Raw genomic sequence first — 26,703 nt, 5'->3', positions numbered from 1 at the left:
TTCTTTCATCTTATTGTTTAATATAAAATTAACTTGATGGAAACTTGTCAAAAAAACGACAGGCTGGGCACATTATATCTTCTTGCTGACACCAATCAGACTATGTACATTACAGTAATACAAGTTATAAAGACAATGTGTTAGTCAAACAATATTTTATTACATGCCTTCAATTTTACATATACTTAATAATTATTGAATAATTTAGTAAACATTTTCACAATTTCATAAATGTTATTTTGATTTTAAAAAGATTTCATTCTTTTTATAGTAGACATTTTAAAATAAAAACAGTAAACAGTTTGTTGTATTTACTAAAGAAGAGGATATAGATATAGGTCAATCAAAAATGTTAAATTATTTGTTTGCTTCCATTTTTCTTTAAACTTTTTCCTCAAATATCAAATACTGTATCTTCAAACAGTTAGTAATGGGACATTATTTTGTTATGTTTTCCGATGAGGTAATAGTTAGTGTTGCTGTGAGGATTCTCAGCTGCCAGTGTTTACTTTATTTATCCATTTTTGCTACTTATGGTACACTTTTGGTGTTCCGTAGCTGTCAACTGCAATTCTTATATTCTCACCTCAATGATGGTCTCAGTCATACTTGTACTCTGTTATTAAGTGCCTGCAGTTGATTTGCTGTGCTCAACATGCTTGTTGCAGCAAATAACCTTTTAAAAGGGGGCCGATCAGTGGCAGATGAATTGTTAAATTTTCCTGATAATTTCTTGGAACTGCTAGACATTATCTTCTTGATGGCCTTTGTTATGTTTTTTCTTGTTTGTTTCTCTTTCTTGTCTTCTACTTAGTGTGTTCCCTGCATTTTGTTTTTCATTCCTCCATCCAATTTTTTGTCCACATTTTTTGTATGGGTTTTTGACTCTTTTTTGGAGTATATTAATGATAGGGCGTGCTCCAGCTTCGTAGTGATAGTGAGGTGAAAGACAGGTCACTTCTTAGGGCGCTCATTAGCTTTTCCTTGATGAGGCTTACAGTAAGGGGTAACACTAAGAACTGTTACTAGAGACAATAAAATGCAGCAGCACACCTTACTTTTCCCCCGTGCATGCTGATTTCCGATAGCTGAAGCGCTTCCTTATTCTTTTTTCTTCCTTCCCCTCTTACTTTAACACTCTTTTCAAATGCAGTCTTCCTAAATTGTGAGACATCTTTCATTTTGGAATTCCTTTTTTACTTTGTATAATCATGTCTAGAAAAGGATGCATGCACACTGACAAATAATATGCACAAAAACTCAGACACACAATGTTCTGGGAACATAACCCTAATGTAGCTGGTTAATTTACTGGTGTGGTAGCCTTTGAGACAGTATGACTTAATTGTTAAAAATGCTGCTCAGTTCATTTTCTTTTAGCTTCAATCCCAGCTTGAAAAGGTAGATGTTAATGATGGGCACAAAAAATGGCCTTGGAAGATATTCTTTAAAGTAATTGATACTGTAACAGATTTAAACATCCACCAAATGTTTTTGTTATTGAAAGCTAGATAACAAAAAACTTGGTAACTTGTTTTGCTTTTTAAAATCCAGAATACAGTACTGTATACAATCAAATTTACCATTTAAACTCAGTGTTTCCTCCAAAAAAAAAACATCCAAAACATGTAATATAGAACTAATTTTTTTAAATATTTACTGCAATGTGTTGTAATATTCCTGTGTTCTTTACCATTTGCTATGTCAGGGTTGAAAAGGTTCAGTTTTGGGCACTTGGTCATGAAATTTATTATTATGTGTAATGCCTGAAACTGACATTTTTGACTATGGAGATAAATTATGGTCACCATACTCAAAAACCTTCAACATTGTATTTCACATGAATTACGTAAGTTAAAGCTTAAGGGGCTTGAATATGAAATACACAGTCATCTGACTTTGTTATGAGACATTTTTCTTTATATATCAGCAGTTCAGCTTTTATGTTTTTCCTTGTCAATAAATATTAGAATAAGGGTCTGCTTGCCATAAAAATCACACGCACTGCTACAGTACGTCATTGAAAGGCACCCCAGTAATACAATTAAAGCACCTTTACACATATTTTCACCTTTTACTTTATTTACAAACTAATTTAAAATCTCAAAGTACTGTCATTTAGAAACAAATTGCAGGGCCTGTATATTTGGTTTAACAAACATTTGGAGTTAATACAGTATTTTTCCTAAGCCATTGTTTAATTTAGAAGTAAGTTTTCTATAAACGAACTGTATATTTTATACTTTTCAAACCTTTCTTTAATAATCTTCTATAGGCTCAAGAAGAAATGATCCACTAGACATCAGCTCTCAAAACTCTTTACAGCCTGTAACACATCTCATCTCATCATCTGAAACTAGTTTTTCCTTCTTCTTCACTTCAGCGTTGTGCAGTTAGTAGACTGGAATAACATCTGGAAGATATCTCACAATCTAGTATAAGACAAACAGTCTTCTTTAGTCTTGCGTTTCTCATCTGCTTAGCAAGGGACACCATTAGCAAGTGGTCCTCAATATTTTTAAAATTAATCTTTTCTATATGTGGACAGTATAAAGCATAACAAACTTATCTTTTACACTGTTACACATGAATAGCATCAGGTAGAGAAACCAATTTTCTAAAAATTTCATTTTAGTCAACAAATTTTAATTTTATTTTGTTTATTTTGCATTGATTTGTGAAAAAATAACATTTCTATTTCACTGCTTGAAAAAGAAAATGCAGTTTACTTCTTCCTAAGAATTACTGAAACATTGGGATATGCAGATTATTTTTTAACCAATTCTGTATTTTTGCTTGATATTTTGTATTAAAATCACTGCGCATTTCTTTGACATCATTAATTTTTAGAACAACTAAAGAATATGAATCAGTCTTCATAGTGGTATTTACAAATTTCAGCATCTGAAAGTAAAAATAGACAAACACACAATTACATTAAAAAACAAATTAATACGTGTATATTTTGAAATGTAGAGACATAACCATAGAAATAGTATAAAGAGCACACCAGCAGTGCAAAGTCTCATGCCAGAAAATAACAAGATGTCTGTTTTTTTAACATAACAGAATCCACATTTACACTGTAAATTAAGCTAATTATAAGAGCCCAGACCTTTTCCAAAATCTTAATCATCCATTTGCCTTTTGACAACACCATTATAGGGCACATCCAAGTATCAATAAGTTAGGCTGATGATTTACGAGACAGAAGGATTCGATTTTGAAAAGTAAAAGAGAACTTGATTTGGAGTAACAGCCTCTGACAACAATAAACTTGTCCTGCTGCTTTGTACAGAATAACTCTGAATGCCTTGTACAGAAAGAAGAGCACCAAAACGCCTGCATTGTACTGTATATAGCTAACTCCAGCTTTCTTCCCTGCATTGTACAGAATTTGCTTTGCAACTCTCTTCCGAAAAAAGTGATGCTTCAAAAGAAGGTAACTTTCCTTAACACCTACCTTTATCATCATTTTCATTATAAATGTGAATAATCAATTGCATATTAATTACAGAGAAACTTTCTCGACCCACCACCACACAACATGCAACTACGTCACAACCTTTAGTTATGCAACCCTAACTCATTTGAATGTTAATTTGAACGTTGGTGCGCACTCGGTGAAAGTTCACAAGATCTGCAAACACAGACAGTCATGTTTCCACAGTATATAAGTACAGTACAGTACAGTACAGTACAGCTCTGTTGTTTTCACCTCAACTTCTAAACCACATTTTCTGCTTTGGTGTACCTACCTGTTTACTTTTTGCCTTTCTTTCTTTAGAAATGAAAGAACAGGATTTCTCCACAGCATTTATGTAAGTTACAACACTAACCAGTGCCTCCAATAGTCCTAATTAAACTGATATGCTACCTAAAATAGAATTATTTAAAAATTAAGGTATCTATTTATTTTACATTAAAATACAAAAAGCAGCAATGTGTTAACCTTACTTGAATCTTTACATATCCCAAAGAGTCTAAGCTTCTAGTGGCTCAAACATTTAAAAGAAATTGGTTCAATAGATAAGTGATGACAATGGCCAATCAGGTATATTTAGCATCCACTGTTGGTAGTTTCCTACAGGGATGGATTAAAAATGGTGTGTATCATGACTTTCTGAATAATGCATGTTCACAATATAGTTGTATTAGTTAAAGCAATGACAATTTTCTTTGCAGAAAGCTATTGAAACAGGGTGTGTCCATGCTGTGTGTCTGTTTGTAGCAGACAAGTTAGCTACAAATGTATTTCTGGCCTAAAGTTCTATTTGCGGTGTGTTTGTCCAAAATAAATAAATAAATTTGGTAACACTTTAGTTTAGGTACTGCAAAAATGCATGTATTTACTCTTATGTAACAAGACCTTAACAAAGGCTTCTTTTGGTCTTCATCACAGTCACAGTATACAACATCAGTAGATTGGTTATTCATCTCTATGCAGTGTGGCATATTGAGGTGATGGTAAAATTAATTGTTAAAATGAAGAATTTACAGGTCTTATACTAAATATGTAATATCAAGAGAAATGTGTCTCAGTTAAGCCACCACAGACCACTTGTGGTATAGCGGATCCGCAGCTCAAAAAGTGTGGCCAGTTTTATTACTGGAATTGTGGATAAATTGAGATGCTTTCCTGCTTAAGACATAGGGACCAGCACCCATACAAGCAACCCAAGATTATCATGGCTACTCAATCCTGATTGAGACAAAGTTAAGATTTGAGAAACAGAGATTTATAGATCCAAATGAAGAGTAGTCAAACTGAGGCAAGGATCAAAATGCTAAAGATCTGAGATTGGCAAACTTTTTCTGATACTGAAATTTAACTAAGTCGTAAGCAACAGCTCTGCCAAAGCCCTAAACAATTTCCTAGTATATCTGTGCTTTTCATTGCTTATTTCTCAAGTTGAGTCTTTCATTTATTTCAACATAAAGTTCAGATGCCTGTTAGCATACTTCTTTGTCTTAAATAATTGGGTGTTATGACATCTGCCTTGTGGTATTATAGTAACTGTCACACAAAATAGCATTAATTGTGACATCACTGAAAATATGGTAACATACAGTATATAAAAATGACACCAAATACAGAATATTTTTTTGAATCCTAAAAAATAGTGGCCAAATGGTTTTTTATTTTTATTAATTTTGAGTAAATTTTTTTAATACCCCACATGGCATTACCCTTGGTAGGTATGGCCTCTTTGGTGTCATTCTAAATAAAAATAGTTTCTACGATAGCTCTTTCTCCCATGACAATACATATCTTTGCTTGAGTTTGTTTGTGGGCTGCAAAATAAATTCCAAAGCTGCTGGTCCAGTTTTAGAATGGTATTCAATATTGAAAACTCACTAGTTTTATTAAGTAAATGTTGTTTTTTGATTTCAGAGTTCTTAAAAACAATTAACTGATCCATCAGCTTTATAAATCTGACTTTACTTTCAATACAGAGATACTGAGAACCAGAGTCTGATTTTACCTCATTAATTTTATATTCACTTGCGGCCCTTTCAGCTAAAATGCCCATGAGCACAGCTAAATCAGTTTCACTTTGGTTATATCTGAAAAAAAAAATAATAATAATAAGTAAATAGAAATGTAAAAAGTATCATAACACATAGCACTAGAAATATTGTAAACACAATACCCTCTAAATAGGGAGAGGATTCTAATTAACTATTAATACAAAACCCTTTCTAAAATATTTTCCCTGTTTTACAAATAAATAATATTCTCTCTGTGGCTATTTTATTAGGTACACATGTGTTTTTTCCCACAACAGCCTTCGTTTTCACACAACCAATAAAATGGCAAAAATAATAGCAAATAGTATCTTGCAGACAAGATCAAGAGGTTTATTTGTTTACCAGAATGGGAAAACATAATCTATGTGATACTGAGTGTAGTGTGATTATTGGTGCCAGACATACAGTAATCACCTTTGGAATGTTCATGCATCATCTGTACAGTTTACAGGTAATGATGAAAACAGAGAATGTGAAACACTTTGTTAATGTGAAAGCCAGGACCGATGGGGATTTACAAAAGTGGTGTACAGAATGGCATCCATGACTGGACAACAAATCAGATGGGTTTGGTACAGTTGTGCTTGAAAGTTTGTGAACCCTTCAGAATTTTCTATATTTATGCATAAATATGACCTAAAACATCATCAGATTTTCACTCAAATCCTAAAAGTAGATAAAGAGAAACCACTTAAACAAATGAGACAAAAATATTATATTTGGTCATTTATTTATTGAGGAAAATGATCGAATGTTACATATTTGTGAGTGGCAAAAGTACATGAACCTCTAGGATTAGCAGTTAGTTTGAAGGTGAAATTAGAGTCAGGTGTTTTCAATCAATGGGATGACAATCAGGTGTGAGTGGGCACCTTGTGTTATTTAAAGAACAGGGATCTATCAAAGTCTGCTCTTCACAACACATGTTTGTGGAAGTGTATCATGGCACAAACAAAGGAGATTTCTAAGGATCTTTGTTGTTGAGTTGTTGATGCTCATCAGGCTGGAAAAGGTTACAAAACCATCTTTAAAGAGTTTGGACTCCACCAATCCACAGTCAGATTGTGTACAAATGGAGGAAATTCAAGACCATTGTTACCCTCCTCAGGAGTGGTCGACCAACAAAGATCACTCCAAGAGCAAGGCGTGTAATAGTCGGCGAGGTCACAAAGGACCACAGGGTAACTTCTAAGCAACTGAAGGCCTCTCTCATGTTGGCTAATGTTCATGTTCATGAGTCCACCATCAGGAGAACACTGAACAACAATGTTGTGCATGGCAGGGTTGCAAGGAGAAAGCTACTGCTCTCCAAAAAAAACATTGCTGCTCGTCTGCAGTTTGCTAAAGATCACGTGGACAAACCAGAAGGCTATTGGAAGAATGTTTTGTGGACGGATGAGACCAAAATAGAAATTTTTAGTTTAAATGAAAAGCGTTATGTTTGGAGAAAGGAAAACACTGCATTCCAGAATAAGAACCTTATCCCATCTGTGAAACATGGTGTTGGTAGTATCATGGTTTGGGCCTGTTTTGCTGCATCTGAGCCAGCACGGCTTGTCTTTATTGATGGAACAATGAGTTCTGAAGGAGAACTCTAAAGGAAAATGTCAGAACATCTGTCCATGAACTGAATCTCAAGAGAAGGTGGGTCATGCAGCAAGACAACAACCCTAAGCACACAAGTCGTTCTACCAAAGAATGGTTAAAGAAGAATAAAGTTAATGTTTTGGAATGGCCAAGTCAAAGTCCTAAACTTAATCCAATCGAAATGTTGTGGAAGGACCTGAAGCCCAGAGTTGAAGCTGTTCTGTACAGAGAAATGGGCTAACATTCCTCCAAGCTGGTGTGCAGGAATGATCAAAAGTTACCGGAAACGTTTAGTTGCAGTTATTGTTGCAAAGGGGGTCACACCAGATACTGAAAGCAAAGGTTCACATACTTTTGCCACTCACAAATATGTAATATTCATTTTTCTTAATAAATAAATGACCAAGTATAATATTTTTGTCTTATTTGTTTAACTGGTTTATCTTTATCTACTTTTAGGACTTATGATGATGTTTCAGGTCTTATTTATGCAGAAATATAGAAAATTCTAAAGGGTTCACAAACTTTTAAGCACAACGGTAGTAAAAGACAATTAAGAATTTCATTTTTGTCAGCTAAGAACAGGAAGATTAGGTTTTAATGGATGTGTGATCACCAAAACTGATTGAGTGGAAAATTAAAAAAATATCTCTTGATCTGATGAATCTTGATTTCTGTTGCATCATTCAAATGGTCAAGTCTCAATTTGATATAAACTGAGTGAATTCATCCTAATCTGTGTTAGTGGCACAAAGTGATGATTGTGTACTTGTGTGAAGACTGTTTCTTGGCACACAATAGTGTTAATACAAATGAGCACCACGCAAATGTCACAGTGTACGTTAAGCATTGTTGCTGACCATATGTTTTCCTTTGGGATACTTCCAACAGTATAATGTGCCATGTCAAAAAGCACACATCATCAAAGATGGTCCCCTGAATATGACAATGACTTCAGTTTAAGCCAATAGAATACACAGTCTCAAGTCAAGTCGGGTGGGCTTTTTTGTCATACCATTTGGATCCATAACTTGATATGTTATATAGTTATACAAAATTAGGTTCCCCATGGCCACAGTGCAGTATTTAGGCAATCCAAGGGAGTATGGGGAGATTTTACATAAAAGAATGTTAAACAAGTAACAATTACCATACAACTCTGTATTATATTGACAAACAGCACAAAGTCAGCAATTGTTGTGTAATGAATAATACAGTATTCCCAAGGATACTGTATGTACAATGGAGAAGGTCTGTTAAAGTCCAGAAGCAGCAAGAATCAGTTGCTTTAAAGCAGATCACTAAGTATAAATATATATAGTGTGCAGGAGTACCATGTAGCAGTATGCTTTACAGCATTAAATATGTAAACAACAGTGAAGTTTGTACAAATAATTTGTTAGCAGTAAAGACACAATACTAATTAAAGTGCAAATAACAGCAATGCAAAACATGTCACATGCAGTGGTATATAAAAAAAAGAAAAAGAATAAGAAAAACAGCAGCATCAACTGTTCAAAGGAATGCAGAATAGAACAGTAATTTGTTATGAGCCTATAATAAGCGAATGCATGCAGACAGAGAATAACAAGGTGTTCAGGAGCCTGACTGTTTGTGGGAACAAGCTATCTGGTAGTGTTAGTCTGCAGACTATGATACATGAGGGGAAAAAAGTATGTAGGAGGGGTGGGAAGGATCCCCCACAATGCTGGAGGCTTTGCAGATGCAGCACTTTGTAATGCAACTGGCCATGACACTTTCTGTGGTGCCCCTGTAGAACCTGGTGTTCAGCTGGTACAGAAAATTGAACTGCTTCTGTGCTTTCTTGGTCAAGAAGGAAGTGCTGATAGACTATGTCAGGTCCTCTGACAGGTGCACACCTTAGAATCTGAAGCAACCTCTCTACCACAGAGTGTTTGATGTGCTGCTGGAACTGTGCATCTCATTATAGCTCTGAGTCAACAAGGTAAACAGGAAGGGGCTGTCCATGCAGTCCTGGGACAAATACTGCCTATGGTCTTTCTACCAGGAAGTTCAAAATCTAGTTTGAAATGGAAGTACTGAAGCGCAGCAGTTTTAGCTTCTCTGTGTTTATAATACTGTAGCTCATAAAATACAGTATGTGTACTGTATATTACAAATATTACATATGTGATCATGTTCCGCTTTAGATCACGAAAAGGCTCATTCCTCAAGTGATTAAAGTCTGGCCATTACCTTCACACACTGCAATGGACTGGACAACCAGGTGATTTAAAGCATTTCATCTCAGTGGTAAAAGTTCATTCACTTGGTCCACTTCTCAAAATAAATATTACTAAAATAATTCATAAAGCCAACAAAATACAGAAAATGTTGAATACTTGTTATTCATTATCAGGTACATTTGCAGACTTTAACCAAGTTATGAACCGAATATGTGACTTATAAAGTGAGCAGCTAAAAATTTGTCATCCAAATGTAAAATATATAAAATTTATTCTGGCTACACATTACATCAGATTTATCTGCCATAATGTGTCACATAACAGTCATATTCTGGAGAAAATGTAGAAACTTAGAGAAAAATTGTAAAATTTGATTAAGAATTTTTTTAGATAACTTGATATTTTTACTGGTATTTAAACTTTCTACATACAACAGTTATTAGGATTTCTGGTAGTTTACTCTTTCAAAATAAAATGTAGAAGGATAAAGGACATGTATATTTATTCTTACTTGTTTTTAATTATTTCCCAGTTTTCTTGAACAAAGTCCCATACTAATGGAGTACCAATTTTGTTTTCTGCGACCCACATCAATACTTGTCGTACAGAATGATTTTCAAATATTGAACTATTTAGAGATAACTGAAGGTACCTTCAAAGACAAAAGAAAAAATATAGAAACATAAAGAAAAATGAACGATAAACATGTCAAAGTAAATACTCAACATTCTTCTACACTTACCTCTACTTGATTACCCTCTCCCATTTTACAGTGTTGTGGTAGTTCTCATTATCCTCATTCCCTGTTCTTTTATTTTACCTGTTGAAACCTTTACAGTGTCAGACATGCAAACTTGTGGAGAGTTTCACAGGTTTTGAGAACAGGAAACACACGGGAAAGACTTGCAGTGACACTATTGTTAACACATGCTCTGTTTCTGTTCTTAGAATGGAGTTGTGACATCACTACTGCTGTGACGATTCATGTCTGGTCCCTTCTGGTCCTGCAAGCATTTAAGTCCTCATACAACTGAAAGGTCATTATGAAACACTAGATGATAGGCGCAAGTCAACTCTGAAAGGGATGGCAATCATTTGTAAGGCACTGTTACACATCTATACTCATTCAGTGTAGGGGTGCAAGTTAATCTGCTATTTATGACTTTTGTAAATAGCAGGAAAGCAGGCTACCTAGAGACAGAGTATACGTGCATGAAAATAACATGCTCTACAAACTTTACAAAGGAAAATATGGAGTCACAAATATGGTGAATATTAAATTAAATTAGATTAGATAGAATTTTATTTTTTCCAGGCAGGAATGGTGTGAGGTCTCCTAAAGGGCCCATACAGGTAGGCCAGTACCTTCATTTGCCAATCCAGATGAAGACAACCCCAGCAAACTATCTTTAGGCCTCGGTGTTGCTAGGCCTAAAATGGGGTAAACTGCCTTTGCAGTGGAAAAATTAAAAGAACAGTCCCAAAATGTAGCAAAGTGCCCAACAAAGGAGGTGATAACCACAAACCCCTACCTTATAAATAGGAGGGCAACACAGAATATGTATAAATGAAGAATAGAAAATAAAGCAAAGATGCTCAAACAATCCAAAACAGACAAAAATAACTGTCTAAAAAGTAATCTTACAGCAAGCAAGTCCCAATACACAATCCTTAATCAAAGTACTCACAACAAATCAAGAAGCCAGGAAAAAAACTGGAAAACAAGAAACAGCAATATTTTTGGAAAAACTCCCAATGGATCTTACACTCTGGCCTACAGATAAAGGCTGAGTGAGGACCCAGCAGTAGCTTCCTGAGGAGCTACTTGCAAAACACACAGAGAAATGCACATTTAAAAAGACAGTACATAATTGCAAAATTAACAGAAATTAAATTAAATATGAAAAATACTAAAAAATGTAAAATATAAAAACACATTAAATCATAACAGAGAGAGTCAGGAATCAAGCTCAAGTTTGTAGATTTCTGCCCCTGCATAGCCCTGATATTAATTAGACTTGCCCTAAATGCTTGGTGTTTTTAAATTTGAAACTTTATATAATACAGAGATATGTTCCATTTATCCATCAATCTATCTATCCATCTTAATAAAAGCTAAAGTCTAATATCAGATATCACAGGGCACAAAAACAGTAACATGTCCAAGAAAGAATATCACTACTTTGCTTACCTATCAAATATGCAAGAATGTTTTCAAGGGGTCAATTTAGAGTTTCCATTTAACATGTCGGTAAGTTTTTAGCTTGAGGAATGAAACAGGAGTTCTCATTGTAAGTCCATTTAAGCTTTAGGAGAACAAGACTGCTCCACATGAAAGACACCTTGCTATCTCTCTGGGCCTCCCTCTCATTTTAAATTGAAATGATATCTGATTTGATTGTGTTTCTTACCACCACAAATCACTCTCCCTATTACTTTCCATCTTTTTGTGTTTTTCCCACTTAACTTTAGCTTCTCTTACCTTGTCTCTCCAATACATTTTCATTTCAACTTTCTCCCTGACTCTTAGTTCATGTTACCTTCAATTTGAGGCATCTTTAAAGCTACTCCTTGAGTCACTTCTTGGCAAGGCTTCAAAATTACTTCTGGTGCCTTTTTTTACTACATAACTCCCATTTTTTGCATACAATGTCCCCTGAAGATTGGTTTCCCATGTTTTTCACATAAAGGTGTTGTGCTTCATCACACATGTTTTGTTACCACCTCACCTTTACTTCAATTTCTTGCAATTCAAAGATCACTTGATCCTTTACATCATATGAATCATTCTTTCGGTTTAGGTCAGGTACTCTGAGCATATTCTGGATCATCTTCTCAATCCCGTTTTATATGTAATCCTTTAGCATCTTCGGGAAACTCTTAGTTTTCCTCAAATTCTGACAAGACCTGTTTAAAATTTGTGGGCCTTTCCTATGTCTTTTGCTTTGCTGGCAGTATATTTTGCCATGGACAAACGTTGACAATGTATAGATGCTGTACATGTGTGTATTTGTGCATGAGTAGTGTACTCAATTTTACTTTGTAAGTATAAATCTGTGCACTGCTCTAAGTTGAAAGAATTATTTGTTATATTCTAAAATAAACTAAATTAAATTGGACTTTACCCTGTGCAGTGTACAACATTCTTTTCCCACTTAATGGGGCAAAATGCCATTTTGAATTACAGGTTTTAAGGAATCTGCCTACCATTTGTAATGGCTACATGCTAACATTATATATACATTTCCACTCACAGTGAACAATGTTCAGTTTTAGTTTAGCTTAGACTCAATTCAGGATTTCTGTTGTTATTTATTAGTGTCTTTTATTCCTGTATGTGCCTCTGAGATGTACAGAGTAGTTTTCTGCTTTCCCCAATTACCTTCATCTTTCTTTTCTTCACTGCCTTTCAGCATTAGTAAGCATAGTACTGCCCTTTACAAACCCAAATCTGAACGTTTTTGTTTCACCAATGGCATGAAATCCTTTAAAAAATGGACTATATCTGACCTAATGAGGATTTAAATGAAAATTTGTAAATTTAAGCCACTGCCCAAAGTTAATGAGTCATTGCCGACTCCTCTTTAAAGCTGTATGCTGTACTATTGAGTGATTGCTGTAAATCGCCTGTTTTGAGCACTTGTCACTGGGATTGAGTACTCTAGAATTTTGTGACTTTCTTTCACAGTCAGTTCTTGCCAGTTCTTTTTTCACTGTGACAGGTGAAAAAAAGGTTCTGCCTTCTGATAATACAGTATGTATTTGAATATACAGCATATGTGTGAAAATAGATTGATTCAAGTCAGATAAACTGCTTATAGACTGACAAAGTGAAGCAAGGATGATGCTTTGGAAAGGGAGTAATTGCAACACTTCACAGAAAAACCAGGGATATGTTCATGTCTGATAGTCAGCATTCCAATTTAAAATAGAAGCAGTTTACATACAAGCCATGAGACAAGTCCCTCCCTGAGACAGGTAAAGGGGTGGAGGGTATGTGTCGGCTAACTGTTGACAATAGTTTCCAGATGGGGGTGACGAACCTCCACCCCACTCCCGAAGACATCCTGGAGGCACCTGTGGAGAAAGCGCAGGGCCTCGGTGACTCACGGTTGGCGCAAGACGAGGTGAGACCAAGTCTGCCGCCAACCAGTGTAACTGACTTTTTCCGGGCTGCATGTGAGGTGGAGGCTGTCCTCCTACCTCTGCAGTCCCTGGCCCAGGTTTTTCAGGTCCTGCAGGAAGTGAGGGAGGGCCTGGAAAAGAAGCTCAGTGCACCGTTGGGAGCCCTCACACAGTGGCTTCAGAAATGCGGCGCGTCATCCTCCAAGCAGGACACAGGTGAGTGAGGCCTGTGCCATAGAGGAAAGGGGAGGGCGGAGTGCAGCGGCAGCAGTGATAATTAGTATTGCTTGCCAGGCCACCCCTCCCTCTACACTAGACGTTGCCGCAATGACCAACAGCGTAGCAGGGGAGCATGCAGGGAGGCAGCTGGTGGATGTTGGCTGCCAAACAACCTTGCCCAGACTGCCCACGCCGGTCTCGAAGCTGTCTAAAGGGGTGCAGATGGCGTGGGGTCCCTCTTCTTCCCATAGAGGGACTCAGACCGTCAGTGCATCCCAGAAAAAGAGGAGGGCCCAGAAGAAGAAACCGGGAACTCCTGACAGTGCACAGCGTCAGCCTGTTTGTTTGAGGGCATGTGAGGGCTACGCTGCAGAGGGGCGGAGACGCCAAGACGCCATGAGCCCTTCACTGTGCGGGCGAAGGGGCAGGGGTTTCCTGCCTGCTTCCGCTCCCGCAAGGGTCGAGATGGAGGGGGTCGTCCTTGTTACCACTGCGGCCGCAGTGGCCACGTCTGGAGGTGTTGTTCAGAGAGGACGTCCGAGTGGCAGGGACGTCGGGACAGCATCCCCAGACATTCTGTATATATTTCCACAGGGAAGAGCCGTAGATCCAAGGAAGCCGACTCCCTATCCTGCAGAGGACCAGCCCCAGCGGGACGTGCAAAGAGGGGCAGTGTGATGGGCGGCCAGGTCCCATGCTATGCCGGGATGACCCTTCAACACTGGATCCGGGGGAGCAGCCATGGGATACACTCTACGTCCCCTGGAACGCAAGGTGGTAGCCCTCCTGGGTTACATCGGGGCCACAGGTATGAGACTTCAGGACAGACCTGTTGGGCTCCGTGGCCACCACCCGAAGAAGCTACATGACTTAACGAGCCTCTGTGGGCTGGAATGCGGGAGGGCTACAAAAAGAGCCTGCAGCCAGTACTCAAGTGGCTAGAGTCGGGAGGAGAGGATGAAGCTTCAAGGGAGGAGTGGTGGTGCCAGAAAGGCATGTTTATGTTATTGCTTATTAATAGTGATTGAGTTGGGACTGTGTATTGCCTGTGGGTCACGGGGAAGATGTGTGCTCACAGATGAAGAAAAATAAAACAGTTTATTTTATTTTATATGTGCCTCCGAGTGTAATCTGTACAGGGTCAGGCGCTATATAGCGCTATATATATATATATATATATATATATAGTCACACACGCATGGGAGGCAGCTAAAGGGCTTGAGTGAAGGCAGTTGCCTGCGGGTGTGGCAGAGTGCACTGACTCTTTTCTCCCTTGCCTGTAGACCATCCCCGGGGGATTTCACCTGGATCTCCTGACATCACTTCGGGACTGAGCCAATGGAAGTCGGCCACACCAGCTCCAGTCCCTCTGATGTCACCTCCGACTCTGAGCCAATGGTGGAAGACCACGTGCCAGATCCATACGACCTCACTTTCTGTCTTCCCCTTTAAAACCTGCCCCTTTTCCTTTGTTTCCTCAGTCTTGTTTTGGACTCGTTGTATGCACTTCAGTGCTCTGTATTTTGAAAACGACTTTTGCAGCCAGGATACCACATATACGGGTGGCTGCCCCAACTCTTTATCTGTCCATGTCTCGTTCTTGTGACAGTGGCGTAGTCGGCAGGATGGAGAAGTCCCAGAGAGAAGGGGACAGGACCTGCAATATACCCAGGTGGGAGCGTGCGGGGCCAGTCTTCAGGCGGGGAGGGTGCCCGTGGTTGGCGTGACCGGTGCGGGCTCCGCTCCCGGCACTCATAACTAGGCCATCTGGAGGCCAGGGAGTGTGCGGGTGGGGCTCACAGAATGGGCTGCCCTGGAGGGAGGCAAAGGGACTCAGTATGCTCTCTTGGGGAGAGTGCCTGCCTCCCTGCGAAACCAAAGCCCCATTTACCACCTAGGGGTGCCCCAGACTGGCAGGGGAATAAAATAAAAATGGAGGTTGGACCCTGAGCGGCCGACCAACAAACAAGCCTGGTCCTTATGGGCAATGGTAGGGCATTGGCTACGGCCATTTGAAAACACGCCCTACCAAATAATAGAGCAGGTAGCTTGCTATCTGCTCCTGGAAGCGCTTCCCGTGGCTTCACCCAGCGGTTTGGGGCAGCAGTTTAAGAACATGTCTGAGCTCATAGAGCTTATGGAGACGCAGAGGGCGGCCTCACACTCTGGGGAGCAGAACCGTCCTCATGTCAAACTCAGCCGGGTGCGTTCCAAGACCTAGCCCCTCCCTGTACAATCCGGAGCTCAGATGCCCGCGGTGCGGGCGCGCAAACCGCTTGGGGGCAAGGAGGAATGCAGGTGGAGGGCGAGGAGGGGTTGGTGTGCTCTGGCTAATCCGTTGGCGGTCCCACATACTGGCGTGGTGATCGTCAACGGACACAAGACCACAGGTTTGTTCGACTCCGGCAGCAACATTTCCATTGTTGCCCGCCGCTTTGTGCTACCGCAACAGTGGCTAAAATTTAAGACCGGTATAACCTGTGTCCACGGAGACATCCGCTGGTACAGGTCCGCCGCTGTGTCATCAGTTACGGAGGGTCAGTTCAGAACTCACCGTAGCGTCCTACCTGATCCTCCACACCCGGTGATACTAGGGCGGGACTGGTCTAAAATCAAAAGCGGTGAGACACATACCACTCCGGGGTTAATTTGGGCCTCGTTATGGGCGGAGATAACCCGTCTCAAGCTGCCTCCACGCCGTGTAATCAGCCGGCAGAGAGAGCGAAGCGTCGCCCTGACTGGCGTGGCAACTCCGGCGTCGCGGGCTAACACGTCATCCACCAACGCCGGGCGGGCGGGAGGAAACCACGCCCATTGAGGTCGCGCTGACCCTCTCTCCGTGTTGCGGTTCCAATTTAAAGAAACGCCGGCTTCTTTTAGAAGGGAGCAATGGAATGATGACTCCCTGAAGTTTGTAAAAAATGCAGTGGTCCTTGTCAATGGCCAGCGCACTAATCAGTCGATGCCACAGGGCCCCTACTTTGTGCTAGATAATGACCTCCTTTACCGTGTAGCAATGCATGACGGGCAGGAGGCGAGGCTGCTGCTAGTGCAGCGTACCTTCCGGCGGCAGGTCTGCGAGCTAGCACACGCCCACCTCCTAGGTGGCCACCTGGGCACCGAAAAACTCTGGAGCGGATCAAGCTCCGTTTCTACTGGCCAGGAATTAATGAGGAGGTTAGCCGCTTTTGCCTTCCTGCCCGGAGTGTCAACTGCGACAAATTCCTAGGAGGGACCGTGCTCCTCTGTTCCTATTCCACTGATTGGCGTTCCCTTCCACAGAATCGGGTCGACCTGGTGGGACCCTGGAGCCCTCAGCCCGAGGACACAAGTACATTTTAGTCCTCGTGGATTACGCTACACGATACCCGAAGCTGTTCCGTTGCGCTCAGCTACCTCTAAAGCCATCGCGGGGAATTACTAGGGGTATTCGCGTGGGGATCCCCAAAGAAGTCTTGACAGACCAGGGGACCCCTTCACCTCGGAAGCGTTCAAGGAGACTGCCAGATTACTGAAAATAAAGCATTTAAAGACCTCGGTGTATCATCCTCAAACCGACGGATTAGTAGAGAGGTTTAATCAAACTCTCAAGCAAATGCTGCGTAAGGTGGTCAGCGAGGATGGAAGGAACTGGGATCAGCTCCTCCCCCTCGTCCTTTTTGCCTATCGGAAGTCCCACAAGCCTCCACGGGGTTCTCCCCTTTGAACTACTGTATGGGCGACAACCTCGGGGCATATTAGATATTTTGAAAGAAGGCTGGGAAGAAGAGGCTCTTCCCTCCACAAACATACTGGAGTATATCGCGCAGTTGCGATAGATTTGGAAAGATTCGCCTGTCCTTAAAAGTCACATGGAGGAGGCTCAAGCAGCACAGGCCGGTACTACAACCGCTGCACGTCTCTTGGGAGTTCCGCCCGGAGATCGGGTCATGGTCCTAGTGCCTACCTCCCACTCTAAATTGCTTGCCCACTGGCAGGGCCCCTCTGAAGTTAAGGAGAGGAAGGGACTGGTCGACTATTTGGTGAGTCAACCCAATGCGTCGGCCAAAGGAGCGGTTTATCATGTGAACCTGCTGAAACCGTGGAAGGACAGGGACCCCGATCCCTCCTCCGCCAGCCCGCTCACTCTTCGCTCACACACGACCTTAACTTCGCACGGACTTAAGTCCCAGACAGCGGCAGGAGCTGGAAACAGTTATCCGGACCGTTCGGGAGGTAGTCAGTGAGAACCTGGAAGGACCTCTCTGATTGAGCACAACATCGTGACAGAGCCGGGGTTGTTGTCCGAGAACGCCCGTATCGTCTTCCCGAGGCAAAAAAGGCTGAAGTGGAGCTTGAGATCAAGCGCATGCTGGAGCTAGGTGTGATTGAGGAAAGTTATAGTCCCTGGTCCAGCCCCATTGTGCTCGTCGGTAAGCCTGGCGGAAGTTGGAGGTTCTGCAATGACTTCCGTCGGCTTAATCAAGTCTCCCAATTTGATGCTTATCCAATGCCACGCGCGGGGCGACCTCCTCGAGAGGCTTGGACAGGCTCAATACCTGACCACACTTGACATGACGAAAGGGTACTGGCAGGTTCCTTTAACGGACTCCGAAGGTAAAAACGCGTTTAGTACCCCTAGCGGACACTGGCAGTATCGTGTCCTTCCATTTGGGTTACACGGGCTCCAGCAACCTTTCAGCGTCTGGTGGACAAAGTGCTTCGCCTCATAACTCATACAGTGCTGCCTACCTGGGTGGCGTGGTCATCTATTCCAGCACATGGAAGGAACACCTACAGCATGTCCAAGCGGTATTACGGACACTTGGTGAGGCTGGGCTCCGGATTAATCCCAAGAAATGCTTCTTGGATTAAGCGAGGCCAAATATTTAGGCTACCTGGTGGGTCGGGTACCGTAAGGCCACAGTGCTCCAAAATTGATGCCATTCTGAAATGGCCCGTCCATGAACCAAGCGGCAGGTCCAAGCCTTTCGGGTTAGCGGGTACTACCGCCGGTTTGTACCCGGTTTTGGAGAGCGCCCTTGACTGATTTAACAAAGAAGAGGGCCCCGAACATTGTGGTATGGACTGAAAAAACAGGCGCTGCATTTGGTGACTTAAAGCAGGCCCTTACGTCCCACACCTGTTTTGATGGCACCTAACTTTTCTTTGCCTTTCATCCTCCAGACGGACGCTTCGGACACAGGCCTGGGCGCCGTGCTGAGCCAAAGCGTCGATGGTGTGGAGCACCCCATCATGTTCCTGAGCGGAAACTGTTGGACCGGGAGACCAGGTATGCTGCGGTGGAGAGGGAGGCTCTGGCGATTAAATGGGCGATTACTCAGCTGAGGTACTACCTGTTGGGCCGGGAATTCACCCTTGTCACGGACCATGCACCTCTACAGTGGATGGCCCTCCACAAGGAGTCGAATCCGCGGGTCACCCGGTGGTTTCTTGACCTGCAGCCGTACAAGTTTTCGCTCGTTCATCGTCGGGGCGCTCTCCACGCCAACGCTGATGCTCTTTCGGGTTCACGACCTCTCGGTTAGGTCGCCCGACCCGCGGGTCTGGGCTAAGGGGGGGGCCTTGTCACACACGTGCGCATGGGAGGCAGCTAAAGGGCTTGAGTGAAGGCAGTTCGGGGCATGCGGGGTGTGGCAGAGTGCACTGACTCTTTTCTCCCTTGCCTGTAGACCATCCCGGGGATTTCACCTGGATCTCCTGACATCACTTCGGGACTGAGCCAATGGAAGTCGGCCACACCAGCTCCAGTCCCTCTGATGTCACCTCCGCTGTGAGCCAATGGTGGAAGACCACGTGCCAGATCCATACGACCTCACTTCCTGTCTCCCCCTTTAAAACCTGCCCCCTTTCCTTTGTTTCCTCAGTCTTGTTTTGGACTCGGTTGAATGCACTTCAGTGCTCTGTATTTTGAAAACGACTTTTGCAGCCAGGATACCACATATACGGGTGGCTGCCCCAACTCTTTATCTGTCCATGTCTCGTTCTTGTGACAATATATATATATATATATATATATATATATATATATATATATATATATATATATATATACAGTGTTAGTAAAACGCCTCATTATCTTGTATGAGTTTCTAATCTTAATGTTGTCATAAATGGCATTAAATCATGTATTTGCCACTTGTTTTGCATTTATATTTTGTGACACATATGAAGGAGGCAGGGTTGACTGATATATTATCAAAAAAAAACCAAAAAGAATAGACAAGCTTGGCCAGTAGAAATCAGTATCATATTCAACTGCAGCTTTAAATTGCCGATAATATCTGGAAAAAAAAGCACTAATGAAAGCCATAACAAAGCTTACAAAATATATAAGCACTACAGTATCTCATTATGCATTTACTGCCAACCTTTTCAGTCTTACCTATTCAGAATCCAGGGTTCTTTACTGAAGCTCAGAGCAAACAGCAGTTCATCACCGTAATCTGATTTATTGTCCTTTTGCTTTAAAAACATATTCCAGATAATCTCCCATTCTTGAAAGCTTCCAGATTCAATTCCATAGGACAAGACCACTTCTCTTATGAATAAAGGAAGTCTGTACGTAAAAGAATGAAAACACAAACATACAAATTATATTGTACAATTTAATTATGTTGGTATTTAAAACATGAAGGTAATAAGTCTGCTCACTTTAATTTAAACACAGAGTTTAGGTGAGTTGTCTGATAGGCGAAACTATGAATATATTATGTGATTTGGTTATGTCTAAAGGCATCAGAGGATATGACTTCAGTTTCTATTTTTAGTTTATATAAAATGCTCTTTGATTTATGAGTCCAGTGTGTCATACAATGTTTGAATTTCTGCCTCTGTTACAAACTCAGGTTCTGTCTTCTGGGGAGAGCACCAAGCAATTATTCTAGCCAGTTGAACAAAGAGACAATTCCTTGGCTGAAATGACTAACCAGGCCTTTGACAGCAAGGGTGTTTTCTTTCATAGCAGAGACTCCATTTGAGTTGTCATACTTTGCACGTTAATTGCTACACCACTCATCTCTCAAAAATTGGCTTGAACAACTTTGGTCTTTTTAAAAAGTGCTTTGATGGTAAGTGATCTACAACTAATGATGATGCACAAAATGCTGTACCATCCTAGCTACTGTACCTGTCACAGATTTCTTCTGAGTGAAGAAGGATATTTCAGTATCATAGTGAAAAAATGTGCTTGGTTATATTTGAAAATTACAGTATGTGGAAAAGCTGTTCTTGACTATGTCTTATACATTTAGATATATAAAAGCCTAGGACAACATCACTTCCTGAGATCCTGATGGCGTCTAGGATGCCATCAGAAGAAGGTCACTTCCGGTTCCCCATACGTCACTTCCTGTCTTTCAGTTCACTTTAGGACTACATCAAAGACACTTCTGTCAACTTTTCAAACCCAACACAGCCAGGGACAATACACGGGTGGCTGTCCCAAACCTTTATGAGTGTGTCGAGTATGATTTTTTCACACCATGAAAATTATAACACATTTAATGAAAATTAAGTTTAAAATTAGTTTCTAAAATAAAAACTAATAAAAGTATTTTAGAAAATATTAAGTGATGCAGAACAACCACAACCACTACTTACAGTACTTTTTGAATGAGCCATTTACAGTATATTGCAAATTACAGCTATAAAGTATTCATATTAAAGCAGCAAAATATGTCATACTGTTTAGTCAAGTTTAGTGATACTGTTTAGTCAAGTTTAGTTTTCATTTTGTGAAAATCTACACAACTTCCAGTTTTAATATTGAATTCCATATTTTTCATTATTTTTGTAGTCTGAACAATATTATCTCCTTTATTATGAGCGTAGTAAAAAAAATCTATATTGTTATTTAAACGTTACTTTTCCTAGACTTTAGAATTGTTGCAGGACAAAAAACTCCTAAACCTTGGCTTTAAATCAATAATTACAGAGAAATGTGTAATATCCTTAATGGTTTATACACAAAGAAAACAGCAACTGCGATACTAATGTTTTTGTTGCTGTTGTTCTTAATTAAAATGTTTCCTTGCATTGATATTTAAGCAAGATTCTTCTTGTCTCTCTCTTGTTAAAAGCTGAATGCAATGTCTGAAGACAGAAAAAACATCAGGCACTTCATAATATGTAATCTTCATTTACTGTATATCATCCACAAGAAACCATCAGTGTATCACCATGTGTTGTGGGGTATCTCAACTTCACAGTGAGGAAGGAGTCAAGGTCAAGAGCAGTGTGCCTTAAGAGACATGCTGAGCTGGTGACAAATGGTGAGAGTACACTAAATGATAGCTGAAACAGGGAGAAATTGTTTCATAAGCAAGAAAAACATGCTTTATGTGTAATACTTACAATGGTTATACATACAAATACACTATAAACATAAAGACATAACAGAACTTCCAGAAACCTTGTAACCTGTTTGAACACAACCTAAAGTTTAGGCACAGGTATGGAGAGACAGACTTCATAAATTGTCGGTCAGATGCATACTTGGCTGCACTTGTGTGCATGATGCTTCAGCCTTTTTGTAGCATGTGAAAGATGTTTCCTGATGGAACATGAAACAGTAGAGAAGGTGACAAGTTACAAATGTATGCATTACACTTACAGTGATGCTTGAAAGTTTGTGAACCCTTTAGAATTTTCTATATTTCTGCATACATATGACCTAAAACATCATCAGATTTTCACTCAAGTCCTAAAAGTCGATAAAGAGAAACCAGTTAAACAAATGAGACAAAAATATTGTAATAACTGGTAGTTGAATTATTAAACTTCCCGGAGCTGAACTTTGCTACTAACTTCCTCTAAGCTATTTGCTAGCGGGGTGCTAGCACCTACACGCAGCTGTACCTAGCTAATTAAGTAAGCGAACACTCATGTCCCATACACCGCACGACCCTGAGTGTCTCCGTAAATAATTGCATAGATGGAATATCTAGCAAGACACAGCTCTGTCCTTTTTTACCTCTTTAATAGAGCAGAGAGTCAAAAAAAAAAAAAAACAAAGCTTAATACATGCAAGGCCATAGCCAAAGTCATTCATCAACACATCTTTCTCCATAATGGTAACTGTTACACTTTTATATAACTGGGCTGCAAATGAACCAAACTCACCCAAACTAACTTGAACAGAAACACATATAACATCTCTAATGCAAAAGAAATCGACTGCCTTTCTTAAATAACACAAAAAGTAAACTCTAAAGAAATACCCATAATGCACCATGCTGTTAGCGCTGACTGCCGGGTCATTACAATATTATACTTGGTAATTTATTTATTAAGGAAAATGATCGAGTATAACATATTTGTGAGTGGCAAAAGTATGTGAATCTTTGCTTTCAGTATCTGGTGTGACCTCCCCTTTGCAACAATAACTGCAACTAAACATTTCCGGTAACTTTTGATCATTCCTGCACACCCGCTTGGAGGAATTTTAGCCCATTCCTCTGTACAGAATAGCTTCAACTCTGGGATGTTGGTGGGTTTACTCACATTAACTGCTCACTTCAGGTCCTTCCACAACATTTCGATTGAATTAAGGTCAGGACTTTGACTTGGCCATTCCAAAACATTAACTTTATTCTTCTTTAACCATTCTTTGGTAGAACGACTTGTGGGCTTAGGGTCGTTGTCTTGCTGCATGACCCACATTCTTTTGAGATTCGGTTCATGGACAGATGTCCTGACATTTTCCTTTAGAATTCTCTGATACAATTCAGAATTCATTGTTCCACCAATGAAGGCAAGCCATCCTGGTCCAGATGCAGCAAAACAGGCCCAAACCATGATACTACCACCACTATGTTTCACAGATGGGAATGCATTGTTTTCCTTTCTCCAAACATAACACTTTTTATTTAAACCAAAACGTTCTATTTTGGTCTCATCCGTCCACAAAACATTCTTCCAATAGCCTTCTGGTTTGTCCATGTGATCTTTAGCAAACTGCAGACGAGCAGCAATGTTTTTTTTGGAGAGCAGTGGCTTTCTCCTTGCATCCCTGCCATGCACACAATTGTTGTTCAGTGTTCTACTGATGGTGGACTCATGAACATGAACATTAGCCAATGTGAGAGAGGCCTTCAGTTGCTTAGAAATTACCCTGGGGTCCTTTGTGACCTTGCCGACTATTACACGCCTTGCTCTTGGAGTGATCTTTGTTGGTCGACCTGGGGAGAGTAACAATGGTCTTGAATTTCCTCCATTTGTACACAATCTGTCTGACTGTGGATTGGTGGAGTCCAAACTCTTTAGAGATGATTTTGTAACCTTTTCCAGCCTGATGAGCATCAACAACTCTTTTTCTGAGGTCCTCAGAAAACTCCTTTGTTCGTGCCATGATACACTTCCACAAACGTGTTATGAAGAGCAGACTTTGATAGATCCCTGTTCTTTAAATAACACAGGGTGCCCACTCACACCTGATTGTCATCCCATTGATTGAAAACACCTGACTCTAATTTCACCTTCAAACTAACTGCTAATCCTAGAGGTTCACATACTTTTGCCACTCACAAATATGTAATATTCAATCATTTTCCTCAATAAATAAATGACCAAGTATAATATTTTTTGTCTGATTTGTTTAACTGGTTTCTCTTTATCTACTTTTAGGACTTGAGTGAAAATCTGATGATGTTTTACGTCATACAGTATTTATGCAGAAATATAGAAAATTCTAAAGGGTTTAAAAATGTTCAAGCACCACTGTAGTTAAGTGATTTGAATGTTAGCGCAATTCACGTTTTTTTCCTACTAAAGTGCCATTTATCGCATTGTGTTTAACAAGGAGTTTTGTAAAGAAAATACCAATAACAATAATGTTACAATATTAGTCATATTAAAAAAATATAAATAATAATAGAATGAAATTACAGGCATCAGTAGACTAAATTAAATACATGGTTTAACAGCATTTTACAATGTCATCGGGTTATAAATGTAGCCCAGATAGGCTTGTGGTGGCTCAATAGCTTTCATAGACAGCAGATTCCAATTTAAGTGATGTAGAAATGAGATTGACTGATGTCTTGATGCTAGTTATTGATTATGGAGTTTCTGTCAGTAATTGAAGTTCAAATTTCTGAAACATACATTTTTCAAAGAAGTTCCCAATGGATAGTTAAAACTACTGTTGAAGTCCCAAGGTAAGATTGTTTGCTGCTTTGGATTACAATGCAGAGCAGGTATGCAGCTTTACCAATAAAATATGTTTGTAGTGTGAGAGAAATATTGAAACATCATATGTAGATAATGCAACCATGAGATTGTTTTAATGTAAAATAAATAATGAGTACATATTTGTACCCTACACTTACAAAGCAATGCTTTCAGTGCATAATTCCTTTACCCTTACATTCATTTCTAGATGGAGTTTTTTTTTTTGTTTACTTTTATGGTTAATTTACCTGAAACTGTAGGAGACGTGAGCTGGTATACAAGCTGCTGTCTACTGGAGACATGTTTTGTTGTCAGGTGTTGGTATTAGATAAGATAAGGGGAGGGGTGGAATATACAAAATATTTAAGATGAAGTGATCTGTCTCAACGTAAATTTGAAACAGTACACTAATCCATAACTTAAGTCACACAGAATGTTTCTCTGTTTTAAGATAATCAAGTTCGAAAAATCACCAGTGTTTTTCAAAAGGAGAATTTGAAATATCAAAACTTTTAACAACACACTCCATTTAAGATACATCAGCGAAAATTAAACATTCTTGACAAATTTCCTTATATGTGCCAAATTTACACAAAATTGGTCCACTGGGAATAACTGGGATGGACAGACAGATATGGCAATAAAAATATGTGCTCTTTATATGTTATATGTGACTACATCTAAAAATAATAAACAGAATTAACTTCTTTTCCTCCTATAAATAAAGCCCTGTCTGTGAATTTTAAATTTCAGATCTATCTATCTATCTATTTTAGAGACAACCACTACATTGCTGTTGGATGACCTAAGTTACCTGGAGGAAATATATCTAACAGTCACATTGGTGAGACAGAGAGGGGTGAAATGATGAAGAAATTTGTAAATTAGTTTAAAAGTCTTGAAATGAAAAGACACGGGTAAACAGTGTTGAGATTTACTGTTGCTAGTGTAATAGGATCCCTCGTTCTTGTACATGTAAGGATTCTGGCCACATCATTCTTAATTTACAGTATGTTTGCAGTAAAGCTCATTGGTAGGCCGAAAGAGGATGCTACCATAATCCATTTCAGACAACACAAAAGCATGTATATCTTTTTCTCTTTCAGCAGTGGAGAGAACATTGCAGATCTTGTATATATTATGCAAGAGGTAGTTATTTTACAGACATTACTAACATAGTTCTTCAGACTGAGATCACTGTCAAAAGTGACTCCAAGATTTTTAATATAGTTTTTTCACATTCAAAGATAGGTAATCAAAATAAACCTGTATATATTTTCTATGCTGCGGTGGGTTGGTACCCTGCCCAGGATTGGTTCCTGCCTTGTGCCCTGTGTTGGCTGGGATTGGCTCCAGCAGACCCCCGTGACCCTGTATTCGGATTCAGCGGGCTAGAAAATGGATGGATGGATATTTTCTATGAGAATCATTTACAATGATGACGACCTCAGTTTTATCTGTTTAAAAGTAAAACATTCTAGGACAATTACAAGCTAATGCAATCTATGCAGGAGTAAAGAGCTTTGAGCATCATGGGGTAAGGTCAAAACAGCAGCAAAGTATGCAAACTGAAGAAAATAAATGTTATGATTATTATATTATATTATATTATATTATATTATATTATAATGGGGTAAGCAGACAAAGTGGCCAGACAAGATCAACAAGTGGTCACCAGGTATCTTAGCATGGAAATGTCCTTTATGAACCCTGAAAATGACTTTAAGCCAAAGATTGTAATTCTGTAGTACTTTATCTTATTTAGTATCCTTGTTAAGAAGGGCAAGTAGTATTTGCTTTCAAAAATGCATGGGATGTTTTAAGGGCAAAAAAAAAGTCATAGCCAGAACTGATTAGGTTG

The 26,703-nt window shown here is 39.8% G+C and overlaps 1 protein-coding gene across 3 annotated transcripts in view; it reads right to left on the bottom strand.

Moving 5' to 3' along the window:
- Nucleotides 1-1,114: 1,114 nt before the first annotated feature.
- The window catches only part of LOC120532687 (aminopeptidase Q-like), an 83,914-nt gene continuing 58,325 nt past the window's right edge, over nucleotides 1,115-26,703 (bottom strand). For all 3 annotated transcript variants that reach the window (XM_039758962.1, XM_039758961.1, XM_039758963.1), the window contains 4 exons: nucleotides 20,056-20,229; nucleotides 9,838-9,978; nucleotides 5,487-5,568; nucleotides 1,115-2,904 (listed from right to left, as the gene is read on the bottom strand). In XM_039758962.1, the coding sequence (XP_039614896.1) occupies nucleotides 2,743-2,904; nucleotides 5,487-5,568; nucleotides 9,838-9,978; nucleotides 20,056-20,229 (559 nt within the window). In that variant the 3' untranslated portion in view covers nucleotides 1,115-2,742. The remainder of the gene's footprint in view (nucleotides 2,905-5,486; nucleotides 5,569-9,837; nucleotides 9,979-20,055; nucleotides 20,230-26,703) is intronic.

The sequence above is a fragment of the Polypterus senegalus genome, chromosome 7 (assembly GCF_016835505.1).
Source record: "Polypterus senegalus isolate Bchr_013 chromosome 7, ASM1683550v1, whole genome shotgun sequence".
Taxonomy (NCBI): Eukaryota; Metazoa; Chordata; class Cladistia; order Polypteriformes; family Polypteridae; genus Polypterus; species Polypterus senegalus.
Note: the sequence above shows the minus strand (reverse complement) of the source record. Positions and strands in the feature narration are given on the sequence as shown.